Source organism: Pteropus alecto, unplaced genomic scaffold, assembly GCF_000325575.1.
Source record: "Pteropus alecto unplaced genomic scaffold, ASM32557v1 scaffold178, whole genome shotgun sequence".
NCBI classification, from domain to species: domain Eukaryota; kingdom Metazoa; phylum Chordata; class Mammalia; order Chiroptera; family Pteropodidae; genus Pteropus; species Pteropus alecto.
This window is the reverse complement of record NW_006441949.1, coordinates 39766-60487: the sequence shown is the minus strand read 5'-3', so window position 1 is coordinate 60487 and position 20722 is coordinate 39766. Positions and strand designations below refer to the sequence as shown.

At 39.5% G+C, this 20722-nt stretch overlaps 3 protein-coding genes across 3 annotated transcripts; 2 read left to right on the top strand and 1 right to left on the bottom strand.

Moving 5' to 3' along the window:
• Nucleotides 1-354: 354 nt before the first annotated feature.
• Nucleotides 355-1287, top strand: LOC102895686 (olfactory receptor 1361). Its single transcript, XM_006918851.1, has one exon. The coding sequence runs from the start codon at nt 355-357 to the stop codon at nt 1285-1287; it is 933 nt and encodes a 310-aa protein (XP_006918913.1).
• A 7416-nt stretch (nt 1288-8703) lies between these two features.
• Nucleotides 8704-9721, top strand: LOC102894418 (olfactory receptor 1Q1). Its single transcript, XM_006918847.1, has one exon. The coding sequence runs from the start codon at nt 8721-8723 to the stop codon at nt 9663-9665; it is 945 nt and encodes a 314-aa protein (XP_006918909.1). The 5' UTR covers nt 8704-8720; the 3' UTR covers nt 9666-9721.
• A 4333-nt stretch (nt 9722-14054) lies between these two features.
• Nucleotides 14055-15038, bottom strand: LOC102895428 (olfactory receptor 1361). The gene has a single exon (XM_006918850.1). It carries the CDS (start codon nt 15036-15038, stop codon nt 14055-14057), a length of 984 nt encoding a protein of 327 aa, XP_006918912.1.
• Nucleotides 15039-20722: the final 5684 nt, after the last annotated feature.

The window sequence follows — 20722 nt, the reverse complement described above, 5'->3', positions numbered from 1 at the left end:
TTAATTAATTTTAATTAAGTAAAATATTATTCACTTAATTACATAATTATTCAGTGAAACAAGTTTTTGGTGAAATTATAATTATTCTATATATGCTGATAGGATGTATACAACATAGAACACCATTTCCATGGTACCTGACTTGTTTCACGGAGGCAGCTGAAATTATTTTAAGGAGCCTTATATACCTATCTGGCCAAGTGCTGACACCAATCTATAAGTTTACAAATTGTGCTTTACCAAACAGAATTGTCTAAACCACAGCATTTTTTAAAAATAGGGGTTCAAAATAATTTCAGCACAGTAATATTTTACTTTTTTGCTATTTATAGTATTTCATACGGAATTCCAGACATGGACAGAAGAAACCAGACCTGCATCTATGAGTTTCTTCTCCTGGGCCTCTCTGAGCAGCCAGAGCAGCAGCTGCTCCTGTTCGGGCTCTTCCTGGGCATGTACCTGGTCACAGTATTGGGGAACCTACTCATCATCCTGGCCACTGGCTCTGACGTGCACCTCCACACCCCCATGTACCTCTTCCTGGCCAACTTGTCCTTCTCTGACATTGGTTTCATCTCTACCGTAATTCCCAAGATGCTAGATAATATTAGCTCAGGAAGGAAACTGATTTCCTATGGTGAGTGCCTTACACAACTCTATTTCTTTGGCCTATTTGCAGATCTGGACAACTTTCTCCTGGCTGTGATGGCACTTGACCGCTACATGGCCATCAGCCGCCCTCTCCATTATGCCATGACCATGAACTCTCAACGCTGTGTCCTCTTGGTGGCTGGGTCATGGATGGTCACTACCTTCCATGCCCTACTGCATATCCTCCTAGTGACCAGGCTTTCCTTCTGTGGCCCCAATGTCATCCCCCATTTCTTCTGTGATCTGGTCCCACTCCTGAAGCTGGCCTGTTCCAGTACTTATATCAATGACCTGATGCTCATCCTTGTGGCAGGAACACTGCTAATTGGACCCTTTGTCTGCATCCTTACATCTTACTTTTACATTGCATTGGCTATCCTAAGAATTAACTCTACAAAGGGTAAGCAAAGGGCCTTCTCCAGCTGCACCTCCCACTTCTCTGTGGTCTCTCTGTTTTACAGCACAGCTATTGGGGTCTATTTATGTCCTTCATCAGCCACCTCTGGTGGAAAGGACAGAGTCTTCTCAGTGATGTACACAGTGGTCACCCCCATGTTGAACCCTTTCATCTATAGCCTGAGGAACAGGGACATGAAGGGGGCTCTGGGAAAACTACTCAGAAGAAAAACATTCTAACAATCTTTCCCAGGACCTTAGGGTCCTGACTCCAAGACTCAGAGCTGAGAGTGGAAAATTTGCCTCCTGAGAGCATGAGCACGGTAGCTTCTCTGAACTGGACACTTCTCTTTTTCTTGAGTTTATATTTCTAAGTACAGATTGACAACTGAGGACGGAGAAAGGACCTGTGGTATCAGTAATCTCTAATCATCTTTGTGAAGTGCCCATACTCTGAGTAGTTTACTTACTCACTCTCACAATGGTTCTTGTTCATTTTAATAAATGCCTAAGAGAAGTCCATGGGTGAGGCCTTGTCTACATATAAAATGAAAATAAAGTCCAAACTTTTGTTCAAGATATAAAGGAACTACAGAAGATATCGACCAAGAATTTAGGATTCATCATGTTTGGTAGAATGAAATACAACGGAAATAATCTGATCCTTTACACTTAAACAGGCAGTGTTCCATACAAAAATAAGAATGGAGTTTTATTTAAGTCCTGGGTTCCAGTGCTGGCTTTGCCATTAATGAACTGTGTGACAGCTGGATAATCACTTAATGTCTCTGAGCCTTGTTTTCCCCATTTGTAAATTAAAGTAACTAGACTAAGTTAGTCTAAACCCCCACACACATATACCTCAGTTCTGATAATATTTAGTATTACAGTGGCAGGAACTCAAGACTTGAAGTTAGAAGTTACAACTTCGAACCAAAAGTCTACCACTTTCATGCTGTGTACCTTGAATGTTCTTCGTCTCTGAGTTCTGGTTTCTTTATCTGTAAAACTGGAAGAACAACTACATTATAGGATTCCTCTGAGTAATAAATAATATGTGAACTTCCTTGGATCACACAGTAAGTGCTCAAGAAACACCACATAGGTGTTTGTTTCTCTATCTTGGCTATCGTGAATAATACTGCAAAGAACATGGGAGTAACTCATATGGTTACTGTGAGGATCAAATGACATAAAAGCATTTGAGCACTTTAAACAGAATGCCTGACACATAGTAAACACTCAACATACACAAGGCTATCATTATTGCCAACTATGTGCCTTCAATGATGTCTGTGTCCATTTGTGTTTCAGAGTTTTTGAGCGCTGACTGATATGAAAGTGGATATGAAATATTACATTTCACTTTCTAGGGAAACTAATGATTGGTGTTCCCAGAATGAACAGAGCATAAGTAAAAGAGAAACTGTCCATCCAAGCTGGATACTGAGAACAGTTAGAGAGTTGTGAGTCAGAACAAGAAGGAAAACATAAGAGAATATTTCTTAACCATAATATAATCCCTACAAATCAATAATAAAAACACAGCAACCACATCGAAAAAATGGGCAAGGATGAAGTTGGAAAATTCAAAGAAGAAAAAACTAAAATGGTCAAAAAATTCCCCCCACCCCTGCAATTAGGAAGATAAAAAGTAAAATATCATAAAAAAGTGTTTCTTTTTCCTCATTGTTTTGGGAAATGGTAGAGAGTTTGCAAACAGTGCAATTAGGCTGTGTGGAAAAGGTCGCTCCTATATGCCCTTGAAGGTTATACAAATTGGTTTAAACTTTTTGGAGGACAAACTGGTGGTACCAACTGAAATTAAAGATGCACATATATTTCTATCTATCACTTCCATTTCTAGAAAAATATATGCCTGCAAAAGAATGTTAACGTAGTGTTGTGTTTGTCATAGTCTCCTCCCCACCCCCCACCCCCCGCCAAAAAAAAGAAGATAAATAAGTTCCATGAGTAGGGAAGATGTTTATAACTTCTGGTACATCTAAAAAGCTACAAAATACTTTAAAAATAATGAGGTAGGTCTGATGGTGACATGGGGGTCCATGATATATTGATGAAACAAAGAAAGCTTCAGAACAAATGATCTCATTTTTTGTAAAAACAAAATTGGACATATACATACGTGCATAGAAAAGTGCATAGAACAGCACATGTCAAAACATTAATGTGATAATCCCTGGAAAGGAATGGGGAAGGTGAGAAACAGACTCCCCTTTTTCCATTGATACATGCTTCACTGCCAAATATTTTGAAAAAATAAGTGTGTATCACCTAAAGTAAATGTAAAACAAGAGGCTATATCTTCCAGGACTTGTCAGGGAGAGACCCCGTCCATGCTTTGACCATTTCTAAGTTTTCGTGGGCTTTCCTCTCAGAGTCAAATTTTAGAGCACACGTCAGAGAAGCCCATGTCCAGGCTGATCTCCCAGGTCCTGGCCACTCTCCTGGGATCGGCTGAGCTGCCAAGCCATAGTCAGTCACTAATACTAATATTGGAAGCACTGCCTCATGGGCCCCATTCCCCAGAGAAGGCAGCAAGTTTGGCCAATGACACCTGGGAGATTGTGCTAGGGGAAACCATAAAATTCATATAGAAACACATGATAAAATCTCCCAAGCACCTTACTCAGACATGCCTTCCTGTTGCTGACAAGCAGAAATACTCCCAGGAGTCTGGCTGTTCTGCCCCTCAACCCCTTCCTGATGCCTTTCTTTCTTCTGTGCTGGGCAACTTCCTCTGCCTTCCATGAGTGGACTGCTCTGTGCTGCTGTCCAAAAAAGATGCTGACACGTGCTACCTGAGGGAGGATGAGAGAGCCAAGCCCAGCCCATTCCAGTACAGTCGGGGTGCACAGTGAGGTGAGTATTTGCACTTAGGGCTGTGCATCCACATAGCCATTCCTGAGCAGCTCAGAAATTCCTACACAGGCTCCTAGTAATTGCCAGAGGAAGGACCACCTGTCTCAAATTCTGTCTTTTGCACAATATCGTGAAGTTTGTCTTTGACTCCCTAAGTCATCATTTTTTTTTTCTCTCCTTTCCCTTCACAGTCCATCACCATCCTCAGATATGCTGTGTGTTCATGGACTCTCTCTCCTCTCCTCATTAAAACTTAACCACCAAAAAGAATGAGTAATTTAGACAGTCAAGAGTGTTCCCATTCAGGGAAACTTTCCTGGTTCAAAGAGAAGATATCTGATGGAATTCTAGAGAGCATCAATCAGGTGGGGAGGTATTAAGGGCCATCAGGTTTGGATGATCCAAAAATTGGCCTCTGGACATAGTTGTCCAGTTGGTCTTCTCTTAACAACTGACCCAGACTTTTCTTTCTACTTTTAGTAATTGATGATCAGAGAAACTCAGAGAATAGACCAAGTCGTATTATCCAAGTGCCTCCTCTACTTACAAAGGTCACTTTGGAATGAGAGGTGACTCTATCATCAGGAAGTCTAGAGATCAGGCTGTCAGAAGTGCTGGGGACCTAATGTGTGACAGGGAACCCAAGTTCTTACAGGAATCTAGTGCAAATAACGTCTCACTGCTTCGTAAGACTTGTTAAAGGAATTTTATGTCCATAGTCTCTTCTGGGGTTTTTTTGTTGTTTTTTTTTTACAAAGCCTCTGGATTGAAAGTGAGTACTACTGTTCCCTCTTCCCAGATGAAGAAACTGAGGCCCCCAAGAGCAAAGTGATTTTCTTAAGGTCTCAAAGAAAATTTTCATGGCAGCCCTGAGATCAAAGATCAAATCTTCTGATTCCTGAGTCACACACCACACTGCTTATTCTTTGTCCACATCCTTATACAAACCAAGATTCTTCTCTAGTAATCCCCTGTCCTTGGCTTCCTACCCCTATGCCCCACACCACAGTATTCTCCCCTGCCCATAAGATGCTGATATGCTGCACTACGGGTCAAGCAGGATAATCTCTGCCAGCTACAAGGAAGATAAAGAGGACTTCAAGGTTCCAGGCAGCTCACCCACCGGCCACTTCTGGGGCTCTCTCTAGCCTTACAGTGAGGTTTGCCACAGGAGCTATATAGACATCGCCCCAGGCAGCAGCCATAGCCTGCTAACTGTCAAGTAGGGCTCAGTCCTTTCTTAGGCCTCCCCTAAGAGCTGAGAAGAGACATCCCACGTTTCCTGAACCATAAGCTCAGTGCCCCTGGATCTGCATTGGAGAGTCTAATGATAATGGCAGGCTAATAAGGAGAAGCAAGTGCAGGATGAGAATGAAACGTGAGTGTTAAATGGGTCAGATGGGCTAGAATGAACATTGCTTCTGAGTTAGACAGATCTGTGATCAACTTGGTTCCAATCCTATGGTCAGTGACCTTGGGGGAATTTAATTCATCCTTCTGGTCCTTAATTTCATGATATGAAAATAGGAATAATGATATCTATTCTCTAATTCTATAACAAGGATCACAGTAGCAAAACTATGATAGATATTTATCACTAGCCAAATGCACAAGATAGCACAGTGAAAGAAGAAGAAAAGAAGAGGTAAGTAGGAACTGGAATAGTCGGGGAAAGCTTAAAAGACGACACAGCCCATTGGTTAAGAGCATGGACGTGGAGGTCAGATGGAACAGAACTCAAATTCCATTTCCACCACCTATAACTCTGCGACTTTGAGAATGTTACAGAACCCCTCTGAACTTTGATTTCCTCATCTACAAATTGAGATAACAATACCTACATCACAGAATTGCTGTAATCACCAAGTGGGAAATGCATCTATGAAGCTCTTAGAACAATTCCTGGCCTATAGTAAGTGCTCAATAAATGTGGCTACAACTTTTAGTTCTCATTCATCATCATACCATATCGAAATCAATTCAAGATAGTTCAAGAGTGTATTACGAATTTATACACTTTTGTAATGGAAAAACCTAACGTTCACTCTCTTGAGCTATACTACGGTGACATCCTTTGAGATATTAAAGCAGATAGCTCAGGAGTGATAAATAAATCCGTTTCCATAGGGAAGATGCTAAGTAAACTCAATGGACAGTGTGATGCAGCCAGAAATGCAGAGCACTCAAGATATCCAGACGTAAGTGTGAAGTCCAGCCAGACCACTTAACACTGACTTATGCTGAACAAACCACTTCACCTCCCTAAGCTTGGGTTTCCTCATCTCTGAAATGAGGATAATAAGTGATTGTTGCAGCCAGAAGTGTCTTGGGATCGCTGTAAAGATTATATGAGACAATGCATCTGAAAGTGCCTTACACAGGGGCAGTTCTTAATTGTTTGCATGTTTTCTCCCAACGACTTCATTGTGAAGTTTAAGTATTCTTGGGATAGCCACAGACACAGCCAGGTTGTGGACTACCGGCTCTGATCTCCCACTAAAAAACTATGATTTATGACCAGGCCAAATCATCGTGATTACCCTGTGATGAAAGAGCAGACTCATAGAACTTTGCTTAGTTCTGGGGACTACACTTCACAGACAATGACAAAGTGGAATAGTTCCACTGTAGAGAGACCTAGATGGCAGAAACGCTGTCCTCCCAGGCAAACTTGGAGACTCTGTGTAGCACAAGACTAAAAAATTAATAGGTATAATTGCCAGCATTTACTAAACACTTGTGAAAGACCAGGTATTCTCGCTTAATCCTCAAAACAACTTTACGAGTAATATGCTATTGAAATTCCCCAGTTTTACAGATGAGAAAACCTAGGCTTGTAAAGGATAAGTGACTTCTTCAAGGTCATATGGCTGTTGAATGAAAGCCAGGGTTCTGGCCCAGTGTGTGGGCTTTTAATGACTGCACAGTGCTGCCTCTGTTGATTGATGATTTGAGTTCTTAAGGGCTTTCCTACTGAAGAATAATAGATTTGTTCTGTGATATTCTGAAGGACCAAACACTGTCTAAGTAATATAACAGAAATTAGTGTCACCTATTATCAAAAAGTATTTTTACTGTGTGCTGACAACTAGATTAGGTCTCCTTTTTTTTTTTTTTTTTGAGAGCTAAAAATTAGAAATCCCTTGATCTAAAAATGGATTTGGCATCTGGTCATTAAAGTCATTTCTTAATATTTCTAATTGTCTCTTCATTTGACTCCTTTGAGGTTTTTATATCCTGAGCCAATGCATCTAGTGAGCTTAGGATGGATGAAAGTATTTCTTTCATTTGTTAGGTGGAAGACAGGATAATCGATAAGGTGACACCTTGAAGACAAAATTATTTTGGAAAGAGAAATACAGAAGTTGGAAATCTGGAAATGGATTCTCCTAAAACCACTTTTTGAGAAATCTTTGAGTATGACACAGGTTATGCATTTTCCAAAATATAAATTTTTGGACCAAATGACCTTTGAAATCTTTTTAGCAGGTAAATACCTTGGTTCTGTAACTCATCAATGGGTCTTATTACCACAAATAAGATGTCTTGGTTTTAATTTGAGGAGTTGTGTAATATAATGTCACTAGCACAGTCTTTGGAGACAGATAAACATTGCTTTAAGTTCATATTTTGCCCTTTGTAAGCTTAAGCTTTCTATGCCTCAGTTTCTTAATTTTAAAACAATAATAATAATGATATCCTCATGGGGTTATTTTAAGAATTAAATGTGATAATGCAACAGACTCTCTGGTTCAAGGTAAATGCTCTGAAAACGTTAGCTGTAGTGATAGTGATGATATTAATGATAATGAAAAATTCATTCTTCGTTATTCTGGAAAATAATTAAGCAGGTGATCCCTTTAGCAACACCATGTGTAGTTTACTTTGGAGGATAAAAATGATAGTAACTAAACGGCCTGCTCAAATGTTCAAGTTTATAAAAGTAATCCTTTTTGGCAAACAGTATGGGAGCTCCTCAAAAAATTGAAAATAGAACTACCATAGGATCTAATAATTCCAATTCTGGGTATTTAACTGAAGAAAACAAAAACACTAATTTGTAAAGATATATGCAACCCCATGTTCATTGCAGCATGATTTACAATAGCTACGACACGGAAAAACTTGAGAGTCCATGATGGATGAGTGGATACAGATGCGATCTGTATCTTTTATGACTATCCAGCCATGAACAAGGACTTGAGAGTCCATGATGGATGAGTGGATACAGATGTGATCTGTATCTTTTATGACTATCCAGCCATGAAAAAGAATTAAATCTTGCCATTTGCAACATGGGTGGACCATGAAGGCATTATGCTAAGTGAAATAAGTCAGATAGAGTAAGACAAAGGTTGTGTGATGTCACTAATATGTGGCATCTAAAGGGAAAAAAACCCTCAGATACAGAGAACAGATTGGTAATGGCCGGAGGCAAAGAATGGGGGGTGGGAAAAATGAGTAAAGGGGGTCCAAAAGTATAAACTACCAGTTTAAAATAATTAACTGATGGGGATGTAATGAACAGTATAGTAACTAGAGTTAATACTATATTGCATGTTTGTAAGTTGCTAAGAGAGTAAATCTCCAAAGTCCTCATCACAAGAAAAAAAAATTGAAATTATGTTTGGGGACAGATATTAACTAGACTTATTGTGGTGACCATGTCACAATGTATACAAATATCAAATCAACACATTGTATGTATTAATCATATTAATGTATTGTTATATGTCAATTATACCTCATTAAAAAACAGTAGTAATCTTTTTTTGTTCATATTTCAACAGATGGACAATACCAACTGGACCAGTGTATCCCATTTTATTCTCTTGGGCATTTCTACCCGCCCAGAAGAGCAGATCCCACTCTTCCTTCTTTTTCTACTCATGTATGCAATCAACATTTCCGGCAACTTTGCCATCATCACACTGATTATCTCTACTCCACGTCTCCACACCCCCATGTACATCTTCCTCAGTAACTTGGCCTTGGCGGACATCTGCTTCACTTCCACCACGGTCCCCAAGATGCTGCAGAACATGTTCTCTCCTACGAAGGCCATTTCCTACATGGGCTGCTTAGTTCAGACTTATTTCTTCATATGCTTTGCAGCCATGGAAAATTTCCTCCTGGCTATAATGGCCTATGACAGATACATCGCCATCTGCCAACCTTTCCGCTACCCTATGATCCTGACCAGGATGTTGTGCTTGCAGATGGTGGCTCTGTGCCATATCCTCTCCCATCTTCATGCCCTGCTGCACACCTTTCTCATGGGCCAACTGATCTTCTGTGCAGATAACAGGATCCCCCACTTCTTCTGTGACCTCTACCCTCTGATGAAGATCTCCTGCTCCAGTACCCACCTCAACACCCTGATGATTCACACAGAAGGTGTCATTGTCATCAATGGAGCTCTGATCTTCATCATTGCCTCCTATGTCTGCATCATCTCAGTGGTCCTCAGGAAGCCCTCAGCCAAGGGCAAGTGGAGAACCTTCTCTACCTGTGGCTCTCACCTCACGGTGGTGGCTATCTTCTATGGTACCCTCACAGGGGTCTACTTCCAGCCCCTCACCAGCTATTCAGTGACCAAAGGTCACATCCTGACAGTCATGTACACAGTGGTGACCCCCATGCTGAATCCCTTCATTTACAGCCTGAAGAATGGAGATGTCAAGGGAGCTTTCAGGAAATGGATGAGCAGAATATGGACTTCCTTCTCTAGATAAAACCCTAAAACAGAGTTCCAAGCTTTAAGATTCTGGGGAAACCATTTTATCCCTCATACATCTGTTTCCTTCAGAACTTCCTAGAAATGTCTAAATTAAGTACACATCATGGATTTTCTCACTGGATATTGTCCTGAGAGATCCCTTAAACCCAAAGCCCATGTACTTAGTGTAAAACACGAGCATGGCTTTGATTATAATAGAGGGTATTTTCTGCATCTACCATTAAACACCAGGGTTTTAACTCTCAGAGTTAGATGCAGGCGACAGAAACCAATTCTGGTTGATTCATGGAGGAACTAAGTTTATTAAAAGTCTATGTGGGACTCATGAACTTTCCAAGAAGATTAAGCAACCAGGCTCAATAAAATGGATGAGAACCACAGTCAAAATCATATCCCAGAATTGGTCTGAGGAGGTCACTATTGTGGTCACCAAACTCTGTTCACTGCCACTTGTATCCTCACCAACACTACCAGGAAAGGTCACCAGGCATAGCGCTTGGAGGCCTGAAAACCAGGTTTGACCACCTCCAGAAAGGACTGCTCGCTTCTAATTTTTTTTCACCTACACATCTAGATTCAAAATAAGGTGGCACATGTGACTGGCCAAGTCTTGGTCACCAACCCATGCTTGAGTTCCCAGGGAAAGTGGGAGAACAATGCTGCTGCTTTTATTTTCTATAAGATAGAGAGAGGTGCTGCCTCCCGCCAAGATAAATGAAATGAGAGAACCATTTCAATTTGAGAAGAGGGACATAATGACAAATGTCCACTCTATAAGGTCAGGACTTACAGATGTTCCAGAATTAAGCACTGTCGCAGCTCTCCAACTTGCATTTTCTTAAGCTTATTAGCTGCACTGTTTAGGGATAACTTAAATACCTTTTGTCTCAGCACGTTCCTGATCTTTTCTATAGCTGATTCGTGAAACTTGTCTATTTTACTGGGTATTTATCTGCTGACCAACCAATGCTGGATGTAGAGAACAGGTCCAAGAGCTAAGTTGTCTACTAAAATGGTAATTCTTCAGTTTCATGGGTATAGAATTAAAAGCAAAAGGTGAGAGGGGCTTCCCAGGACATGGGGCAGAAGGTACAAGTGTGACTAGTTGAGTCTGTCTGTCTGGATAAAATTTCTCCTACAGGATATGAGTGGTTATGGCAATGAGTTGAGAAGGAGCAGAAATTGTGGTACTTTTGTGTAATGAACTAGAAGAAAGGTTTCTTGTAACCTACACATAAATCTTGTCAAAAATTTACACCACTGAAACAGGTTTGAGAAGTTATACTCGCTAAGTCTTTGGCTGCACTAAGGTAATGAATTCTTCCAAAATATAGGGGGCCTTGGCACTTATAAGATTATAATAACAAGGAAATAAAGCTCACTTTTGATTAGTTAACTCTGGTTCTTTCCATTTGCCAGAAAGTCTCTTACAGACTCAATATTCTTTTTCTGGACCCCACTGTTTCCTGTTTTATCTTTCTCCTCCTTGACGCACCTCCCTCTTTTCTCTGTCTTCAGTGACAGTCCCACTACCGATCCTCTTCAGTGTTTACCCACCGACTGGCCTCACTTCTTAGCACTGTAGCCTCTTCTAAGAAGTCCCCTTGCTCCCACGGAAAGAACTTTCTTAAGGTGAAGGAATGGTCAAGAGAATAAATTAATAAAACATTTTTGAAGAGCAACTGGGAAATGCTATCCAAAAAACCTGTATTTAGGGGATATTCTTCCAGGAGTTTATCTCAGTGAATGAATATAATAATAAATGAGTGTATATTATTTATACGAATACACATATATGTTATGTCGAATACTCTCTTGTTTACGACAGTGAAAAGCTGCAAATCATCTTTTCATATACAACGGAATTTTGGTTCATTGCATTTGGTAGTTAAATGGTGTTATCTGTTCACAATTCTTCCTTTCCTGCACTTGCCATGGCTTCACCGAGGGCAGAATATACATCTCCATCCCATTAACTTTGGACTTACTGTAGCTGGCAGTTTGTGAACAAGCATAGCAAACGCTGCTTCCAATAAAAAGCTTTTTAATGAGTTTAGGTTGTTTGATTTGCCCTCTTGAGCTCTGGATTTTACCATGAGAAGAAAAGCTCATCTTGTATATCTAGGGCCTCTAAGGTCGGGCCTCGGAATGAGAAATACATAGAAGAGACCTGAACTTGATCCGCAGTCTGAGGCACTGTTGCCTCTTTTAACCTGCAGACCTCTGAATGAGAAATAAATGTCTGTAGTTATAAGGGGGCTGAGGTTTTAGATGGTTTCTTATTCAGTACTTTGAAAAACATCACAACCAATACAACACATGTACACTATGAACTGCTGTGCAGTCAATAAAAAGAATGAGACAGATTAATTCCTGGCCTTACTCTAACACTTCATCAATAGCCTTTGGGCACATACAGATATCCAATCCTTTACCTAACAGCTCTTTGTCCTTTTCTCCCATTATTTCTTCATCTGTATGCTATTGATGATGATGATAATAATAATAATAATAATAGAAGATACATATATGGTATTTACCATGAGCTGCTCACAGTTATAAATGCTTTACGTACACTGTACTCATCAAATTCTTACAACCTAAAATTATAGATGCTCTTTCACTCTTCATTACAAATGCATAACTGAGGTAGAGAGTAGTTGAATAACTGTCAAAAATCACTGTAGTGTGAGCTTGGAGAGTTGGCTTTTCTTTCTGTAATGCAAGTGACTAACTTAAGCAGCAATTGCTGAGGTATCCACTTCAGAAACTATTTAAATAAACACACTGCCATTCACTTGACTAGATAAAGAGCCAGCACCCCACCATTTTAACCCCCACCCCCCAGCGATCTCTGTTTTAGAGATGTGGGTTGATCTCCATTAGGCCCGCCTGTTTTTTTCTCTCCCCACACCTTAACTTTCCATTCTTCCATTTTACATTATCCGCCAATAAAGAGTTAACCTATAAAACTCAAGGCTCTCAGGCTCGACCCCAATAAAAGCAGAACCCCAAGAAATTCTCCTTTGGCTCGTGTCTTCAAGTTACACATCACTTTTTGTCTGCCATCTCAAAATAATACTTGAGAAATGGCTATCATCACAGCTTCCACTTACTCTCTTACAGTTTTATCATAAAATGACTATAATTGTAATTTTTCTCCGGCACTTCACTTAATTGCCCTTATCAAAGTCTCCAAAAATCTATATCTTGCCAAATCTAATAATCAACTTTCTGTTCTCATTAGTGACTCCTCAACTGCATTTGAGAGAGTGACCACTCCTGTATTCTAGAAATACTCTTTTCTAGGATTCTGACATATCAAACGTACATGCTGTCTTCTTGCTAATGGCCACTTCTCAGTTGTGTTTGTGATCTCCTCTCCCAGACTTCTAAATGTTGGAATGTGCAAACATCTCAAGGCTCTGTTCACAGTTCTCTTCTATTTTCTATATTCTTACTAAATGATTTTATCCAGCCGCATGGCTTCAAATATCATCTGCATTTTGCTGTGACATATCTATCCCAAGACCTCTCCATGAACCTCAAGGATTATGTATTTAACTATGAAAAATCTCCACTTGGGTAGGTCTTACAAAATTAACATGGCCAAAACAGAGTTATTTATTTCGTATCCTCCCACCATGTCTGCATGCCCCCTACTTACACAGAGTCTTCCATGTATAAGTAAATAACGATTCGACCCATTTTAATAGTCCATCCTTGATTCTTCCTCTTCCCTTATATATTGTGTCTAGTCTCTCAGTATGTCTAACAGCCCTATGAACCATATGTCCCCAAAACTGACTACCTACTCCTGGTGTTAGAGCCACTGTGAAGACCCTCTCCTCCAGCCTTTATGATCAGTGACCTACAGTGTCTTTTATAAAGGGACACAAAAGTTCAGATGAAATAATTCAGTCACTATAAGTATTGAACTACTTATTATTACTGTCACTTGAGAATGATGGGAGACCATAAAATATCACAATTTTAAGAGTTTAGACACTCTTCTGTATAATAGTGTTGTAACTCACTTTGACTTCTCTACGGAAAATACTACATGTCACCCCATCACTGAAATAATCAAAGCTCTGCAGGCCAAGAATTTGGCTTAATAATCCTCTCTGCCTCAGATTAGATTTGAAAGAAGAAAGGTTCAGGGTTGGTAATTTAAAAAATATCTTTTCATTTCCAACGCGCTGAGATTCTAGGTCAGTCAATAAGGACCAGAACTATTTATTCCAGAACTCGCTTTTCCCCAAATCCAACCTAGAAAGCCAACATGAAAGATTACCCCATAAGAATGTGAACCACACCAGTTACTAGGAGTGTAAACCATCAATTATGAGGCATTTTCAAGTTATATCTTAACTCCGTGGTCTCAGGAGGCGTGCTGCCATTCCCGGTTGGCCTGGGAGCCAGGCTGGAAGCTGCCTGAGATGTGGAGTTTCCTGGAAAGCCTTCGGAGAGCTCCTTTGACCTCCTGGTTCCTCAGGCTGTAGATCAGTGGGTTTAGCATGGGGGTGACTACTGTGTAAAAGATGGCAACCTGGCGGTCCTGGTTCAGGTCATAGCTGGAGGAGGGCCGCAGGTACATGTGGATCACAGAGCCGTATAAGAGCAGCACAACCAGGATGTGGGAGCTGCAAGTGGACAGAGCTCTGTGCAGGGCAGCGACTGAGTGCATGCGGGCGATGGCAACGCCAATGCGGGCATAGGAACCCAAAATGAAGAAGAAAGGGCTGACCACCACAGCGACACCCTCAGTGAATATCAGCATTTCATTGACCACCGGTCGGGTGCAGGAGAGCTTCAGTAGGGGTGTGATGTCGCAGAAGAAGTGGGTGACCTGGTTGCCACAGAAGGTTAAACGGGTGACCAACACACTATAAAGGAGGCTGTTGAGGCTGACAACCACCCATGAGGTCAAGGTTATGCGCAGACAGAAGTGACGGCTGATGATGGTAGAGTATCTTAAGGGGTCACAGATGGCAACATAGCGGTCATAGGCCATGGCAGCCAACAAGTGGCCTTCCATGCTGCCCACAGCCATAAAAAAGAAAAGCTGGATCATGCAGTGGTTAAAGGAGATGGTTTTATTCACAGACAGTGTGTGGACCAGCATCTGTGGAACCGTGATGGTGGTGAGAAATATGTCAATAAAAGAAAGCTGGCTGAGCAGGAAATACATGGGTGTCTGAAGCCTGGGGTCTGAGAGGGCAACAATTACTAATAGGGCATTGCCTAAAACTGCCACTAGGTACATGGCAAGGACAATTCCAAAAATAACTGGCTGTATCTCTGGCCAGCTGGACAGGCCCAATAAGACAAATTCAGTTACTTCTGTCCTGTTTCTAGTGGCCATAAGACAAACCACATCACTCACAAAGAGCAAGTGTTAAGATCAAATAATGCTGAAATTTACTCTGAGATAACTTTTAAGAAACATCTTTTCTTTCAAGGATGCCCCTAGTTTCCAAAAGTCTTTTTTTCCCTCTTTAACTTATTTCCCTTGCCATTATCTTTCTATCCATCCACTCACTCTTTAGTTTATTCCAGGTTCACTTATGGATCACACATAATCTTTCAATTTGACAGACACTAAGGACAGCTGGATAAATTACATACGGTCCCTGCTTTAATGAAATTCACTGTATAACAAGGCTTGCATCTCTATGCATGGTACCACTTTGGTGCTTGCACTGAAGAGCATAGTAATATCAGGCTTTTGATCCTCACAACAATCCCACATGGTAGAAACTACAGTACTTGCAGTCCCATATTACAGATGAAAAACCACAGCAAAGAGACTACTCTGTTGAAGGTCTTATAGGACCTGAGTGATAAAATTTGAACTTAACCCTGTATAGTTTTGTTGGACTTAAGCACCATTCTTTGCTGGTTTTCAGAGCTGAAAAGGGAAGGGAAAGATTCAAGGCTCCAGCCAGATGTCCGAGTCTCTAAATCTTTGATGGGGCACCGGGGTGAAGATCTGGTCCTAATTTTGTATGTCCAGAAGCCACTGATCTTTTGGCAGGGGAGTTCTGTTCCATTAAGTCAATTGAATTTACCTGAGATGAGAGTAGAAGTGATTAGTATAATCATTGATTTTATTAGTGATTCATTTTCAGTGAATAATAAAACCTGCTAGTGGAAGAGATTCTCATGTCTTTTCAGCTCGAGTTTTCACTATAGACAGATCTACATGGTATGCCAAAGAGGTAACTCTTTGAGGCTGCTATATGGATAAGGATATTTTTATGAAACACTATATTTTGTCATGAATATGAGAAAAATAATTTTAAAATAGTAGAGTATAAGAGGACATATAACAAAAAGCAGAGGTCTCCTACCCTGAGATTGCCCACCTCAATGTTAAGTTTTAACTCTTCTCATGGTTCATACTTCTATGCCTCTAAATAATATGCTACTTACTTATACATCTGTGTATCAGCTTTATCAATTTAAGATGTCTTTCAGCTCTCTACTATAAAATATAAAGTTTTATCTTGTTTACATTATCCTCACTCTCTTCTCCTCCTTTCCCCAATTTCTGATGATTGTTTTAGTTATCCAATTAGTTTCTTTTCTGCTATTAAATGGTGTACTTATTTATAAGAAATCTATATTTCTTATTCCATCAAATTCAGACTCCATTTATCTTCTTCACCTCTGCATCCTCCCAAACTGGAAAGCTATATCTTGATTTGTTTATTGTCAGGATTAAAAACATATAAATTATGATTTGTAACCATAGTTAAGTTGTCCAGGTAAAAACTGAGAATCTGTAGACAACATTTATGCTAGTAAAATTATGTAAATGTATTTGTCACTGCAGAACCTAATGATGTGCTCTGGTTGCATTTATTCTTTGATGAGTCCAGTGTTCCACCCCACTAAAGGAGAATATTTCTAACATTGAGATAAAGAATCAAAACTATTTTAAGGACATTCCACTTGGTGCTTTCTTTACTCTAAAAAAAAAAAGAAAGAAAGAAAGAAAAAAGAAAATCATACATAAACCAGGAGCTTAGAAGATAAAGAAAACTTACTTTTTCCAATATCTGTTCTTTTGTGTTTATTTGTTCCTGTATCCTTCTCTGTGTCAGTGGATATAGCTCAAACTATATATTCCTGTGATCCCATTACTCATTCAAGGTACTGGCCACATAAAGGTGTCTATATGGAGGTATAGATGAAGGTGAAAAGGAAGAAGACATGAGAAGGAAGAGAGATGGAATAAGACCCTTCATGAGAAAGGGAGAGGAAATGGTCTCCAAGGGGAAAAAAGTAGCAGAGAGTGTAGATTTATCCATTATGAGAATAAGAATGTATTAACGTAGAGAGTCCATTTTTTCCAAGTACAGAAAAACTGTGTTTTATATATGCAATAAGAATAATAAACAGTGCTAGTGCTCTTATTGACGGACTTCTTCAAGACTCATTCATCTCTTTATCGTTTCTATTTTCCAACATTTCAACATTATTCCCATTGGAGTCCAATGTTTGAGGGATCAAGGATGCTGATGCCAGAGTAGGGAGCAATTTGCTTAGAAGAGATATGAAGAGGCATTTACAGATTTGAACACCTTGAGGCAGTAACCTCAACTGAAATCTGGGGGAACAAAGCAAAAGGAAGATGCCCTGGAATGAGACCAAAAAGCATCTCAGGTTTCCTAGTTCCCACCTGGTGCTTCAGGGACATCTAGAATCATGGAGAAGGGAGACAGATGGAAAAACAAGCCCTAATTCTACTTACTCTTGTCTTCATTGATGAAAGCACCAAGGGACATATGAGTCTTCACTGTTTTATCAACACTTGAATGTTAGGAATATGCTCAGTTAATGTCTTCTTGGTCTAAATTCTTCTTCTAGTCTGTTCCCTGTGTTGATGAATCACAAATGTAGAATCTGAGATGTATAAATCAGAATCTCTTTTTCTCTGTCTCAAGAATATATCTTCGAAATTCTCACAAAATTTTCTGTCACAAATTTCTTGTACCAGGAAACTATGGAATATCTCTCTGTATCCTCCCTGATGGCATGACTATATTCTCCATCTAAACCTTCATATTTTCACTCAAAAACCTATCTTCCCATGTTATTATTGACTATTTCTCCATCCCATTGCTTCCTTTGATGATAATATTTGTACCTTCTTCTATTTATTGATCTTCTTGGTACAAACATCACACTATTTTCTACAAGAAGCATATAATTTATTTTCTATTCCCTTCCTACTTACTATTATGGCAGAGTGTAATCTTATTCTTGCCTTCTGTATATCTAACATCCTACACATAAGTTAGAAAGTCTGGGTAGAGCTCTTTGCACATTCTCATAAAAGTAGGGTTTTTGTTTTCGTTATTTTCCATAAAAGCCTTCCATAGAGCACCTCACCCCAAGGAAACAGCCTCACTTACATGTGCTCACTCTGGGGCTCTACTAACCTCACAGACTTCCGACTGTGCTCAGATAAAATATTAATTAGAATGGGCTGAGCCCGTCTATCTTTTTTTATAAACTGGGACTGTGGCTTAGTATTTCGCTCCCTCTCTTCTTATGCATAGATCTCACTGAGGCAAAACCCGTAAAGCTTCTGAAAACATTTTTCTAGGGAAAGTCTGCCCTTTGGGGAATGCCATAGCCTTGCATAATGTCAACAGTGGGGCAAGGAGAAACCCCAAGGGGAAATTGATTCCCATTTTATCATATCAAGAAACCACCTTTCCTAACCTATCTTTTCTGTATTAATCCAAATATCTTAATTCAGCTGAAGTAGCTGCAAAGCACGAGGTTTTATGAGACAGCAGTAGGACAAGTCTGTTGTTTCCACTCTGCTCTCCTATGACTTTCTCATTCCCTGCCCTCACCCAGTTGTATCCTTTTCCTGGATTTCATCCAGCCATTTTGCTTATCTATTTGATAACTATCATCTCAGAATACTTGATTTAAACGATCTTTGAGTATCGAAGACACAACAGGAGGCAGAGTACCACATTGAAAAATCTGAGATTAGATGCAAAGTGGAGAGATTTTTGGTCTCATTTAAAAATATAGTAATAATGACATATGGCTTATTGATATAGACTATATGTTGTGAAAATGATCATCAATTGAATACATATCAGTATTTTCCACCACTGACCTGCCCAGAAGAAATTCAGTCACATGCTTGAAAACCAAACTACTAATTGGAAATATGATCAAAATTCAGTGGAAACAGAAAGAGATTCTAATCCATCAAAATGTAATCAGTTTCTTAAAAAAAAAAAAAGTAATATATTCATTCTTTGTTTACAGAGGAATTATTTGACTTTTTAACAGCCCTATTCACTTTGGAAAAGTGACTTCTTCCCCAGCTAGGTACAGGCTGATGTCATTGTCGAATGCCCTTCCACTCCAGGATTTGAGGTAGGAGATAAGGGGACTGAAAATGGTTGGATGTGATTCATCTCAACCAGTCTCACTCTAAGCATACAGTCCTGGATGCCTAAGGTTTTTCTCCCTCTCCCTGACTCCTTACCCCTGTCCATACATGTACACCTCTGCTTTAATTACTGCTCTAATGAACAGATCTAGACATTGAATAGCAACAGCTGCTAACAGCACCAAAAAATAACATACCCAGACATTACGTCTCCCACATATGGAAGAACACACCACCACCTATGAAGCAGTCTCCCCTTTCCAGTAGTCAAACATGAATCTGATCGAGCTTCTATATTCAACTTCAAACTTATAGAAAATGCAAAGTACAAAGGAATGTGTTAAAGTACAATCCAGTGATAAAATCAGACAAATCTAGATAAGAAAATTTCACAATGTCTTCCACAAATAAACCGTTAGAGCTAATAAATGAATAAAGCTAATAAGTGTCAACAAAGTTGCAGAACACAAGATCAACAAGATAAACAAGTTGCATTTATATATATCAGCCATGAATAATCTGCAAGGGAATTAAGAAAATAATTTCATTTACAATAACATCAAAAGTAATTAAATATTGTAGAATAGATTTAAAGAAGTGGAAGACTTGTATACACTGAAAACTATAAAACATAGCTGCAATAAATGAAAGAATACTTAGATGAATGGAAATATATCCCAAGTAATGGATTGGAAAACTTCATACTGTTAAAATGACAAGTCTCCGCAAATTGATCTACTGATTCAATGCAATCGCTATCAAAACCCCAATGGACTATTTTAAAGAAATGGAAAAAGCAATCCTAACATTCATATGGAACTGCAAGGGACTATGAGTACCCAAAACAATCTTGGGGAGAAAATAGAAATGTTGAAGGACTCATGCACCCACATTTCCGAACTTATTACAAAGCTACAGCAATCCAAAGAATGTAGTACTTGCAAAAGGATAGACATATAGATCAATGGAATATAATTGAGAGTTCAGAAATAAACCCATTCATCTTTGTCAACTGATCTCTGACAAGAGAATAAAGAATACTCAATGGGGAAAGAATAGTTTCTTCAACAAATGGTGCTAGGAAAATTGGATAACCACATATAGAAAAATGGAATTGAACCCTTATCTTATACCCTATACAAAAATTAGCTTGAAATGGATTAAAACTTAAACATAGACCTGATACTATAAAATTCCTAAAAGATAACAGAAGGGAAAAGCTCTTTGACATTGGTTTAGTCAGCAAATTTCCGGACATGACACCAAAAAAACGCTATCAAGTGGGACTACACCAAACCAAGAAGTTTCCGCACAGCAAAACAAAATGGGATGGTAAAATTCAATGGAATATTTTTCAGCCATGAGAAAGAAGGAAACCCTTCTATTTGTGACAACATGGGTAGACCTCGAGGGCACTATGCTAAGTGAGATAAGTCAGACAGAGAAAGACAAATACTATATGATATCACATATACATGGAATCTAAAAAAGCTGAACACAAAAACAAAGTAGAATGGTGGCCTGGGGGTGGGAGGAATTGGGGAAATGGTTTAAGGGTACAAAACTGCACCTAGTAGATAAGTCAGTCCTAGAGATCTAATGCACAGCATAGTAATCAT

Bases quoted from the DNA above. Each gene is read 5' to 3' on its own strand.
- LOC102895686 (XM_006918851.1), top strand. From the start codon at position 355: ATGGACAGAAGAAACCAGACCTGCATCTATGAGTTTCTTCTCCTGGGC.
- LOC102894418 (XM_006918847.1), top strand. From the start codon at position 8,721: ATGGACAATACCAACTGGACCAGTGTATCCCATTTTATTCTCTTGGGC.
- LOC102895428 (XM_006918850.1), bottom strand. From the start codon at position 15,038: ATGGCCACTAGAAACAGGACAGAAGTAACTGAATTTGTCTTATTGGGC.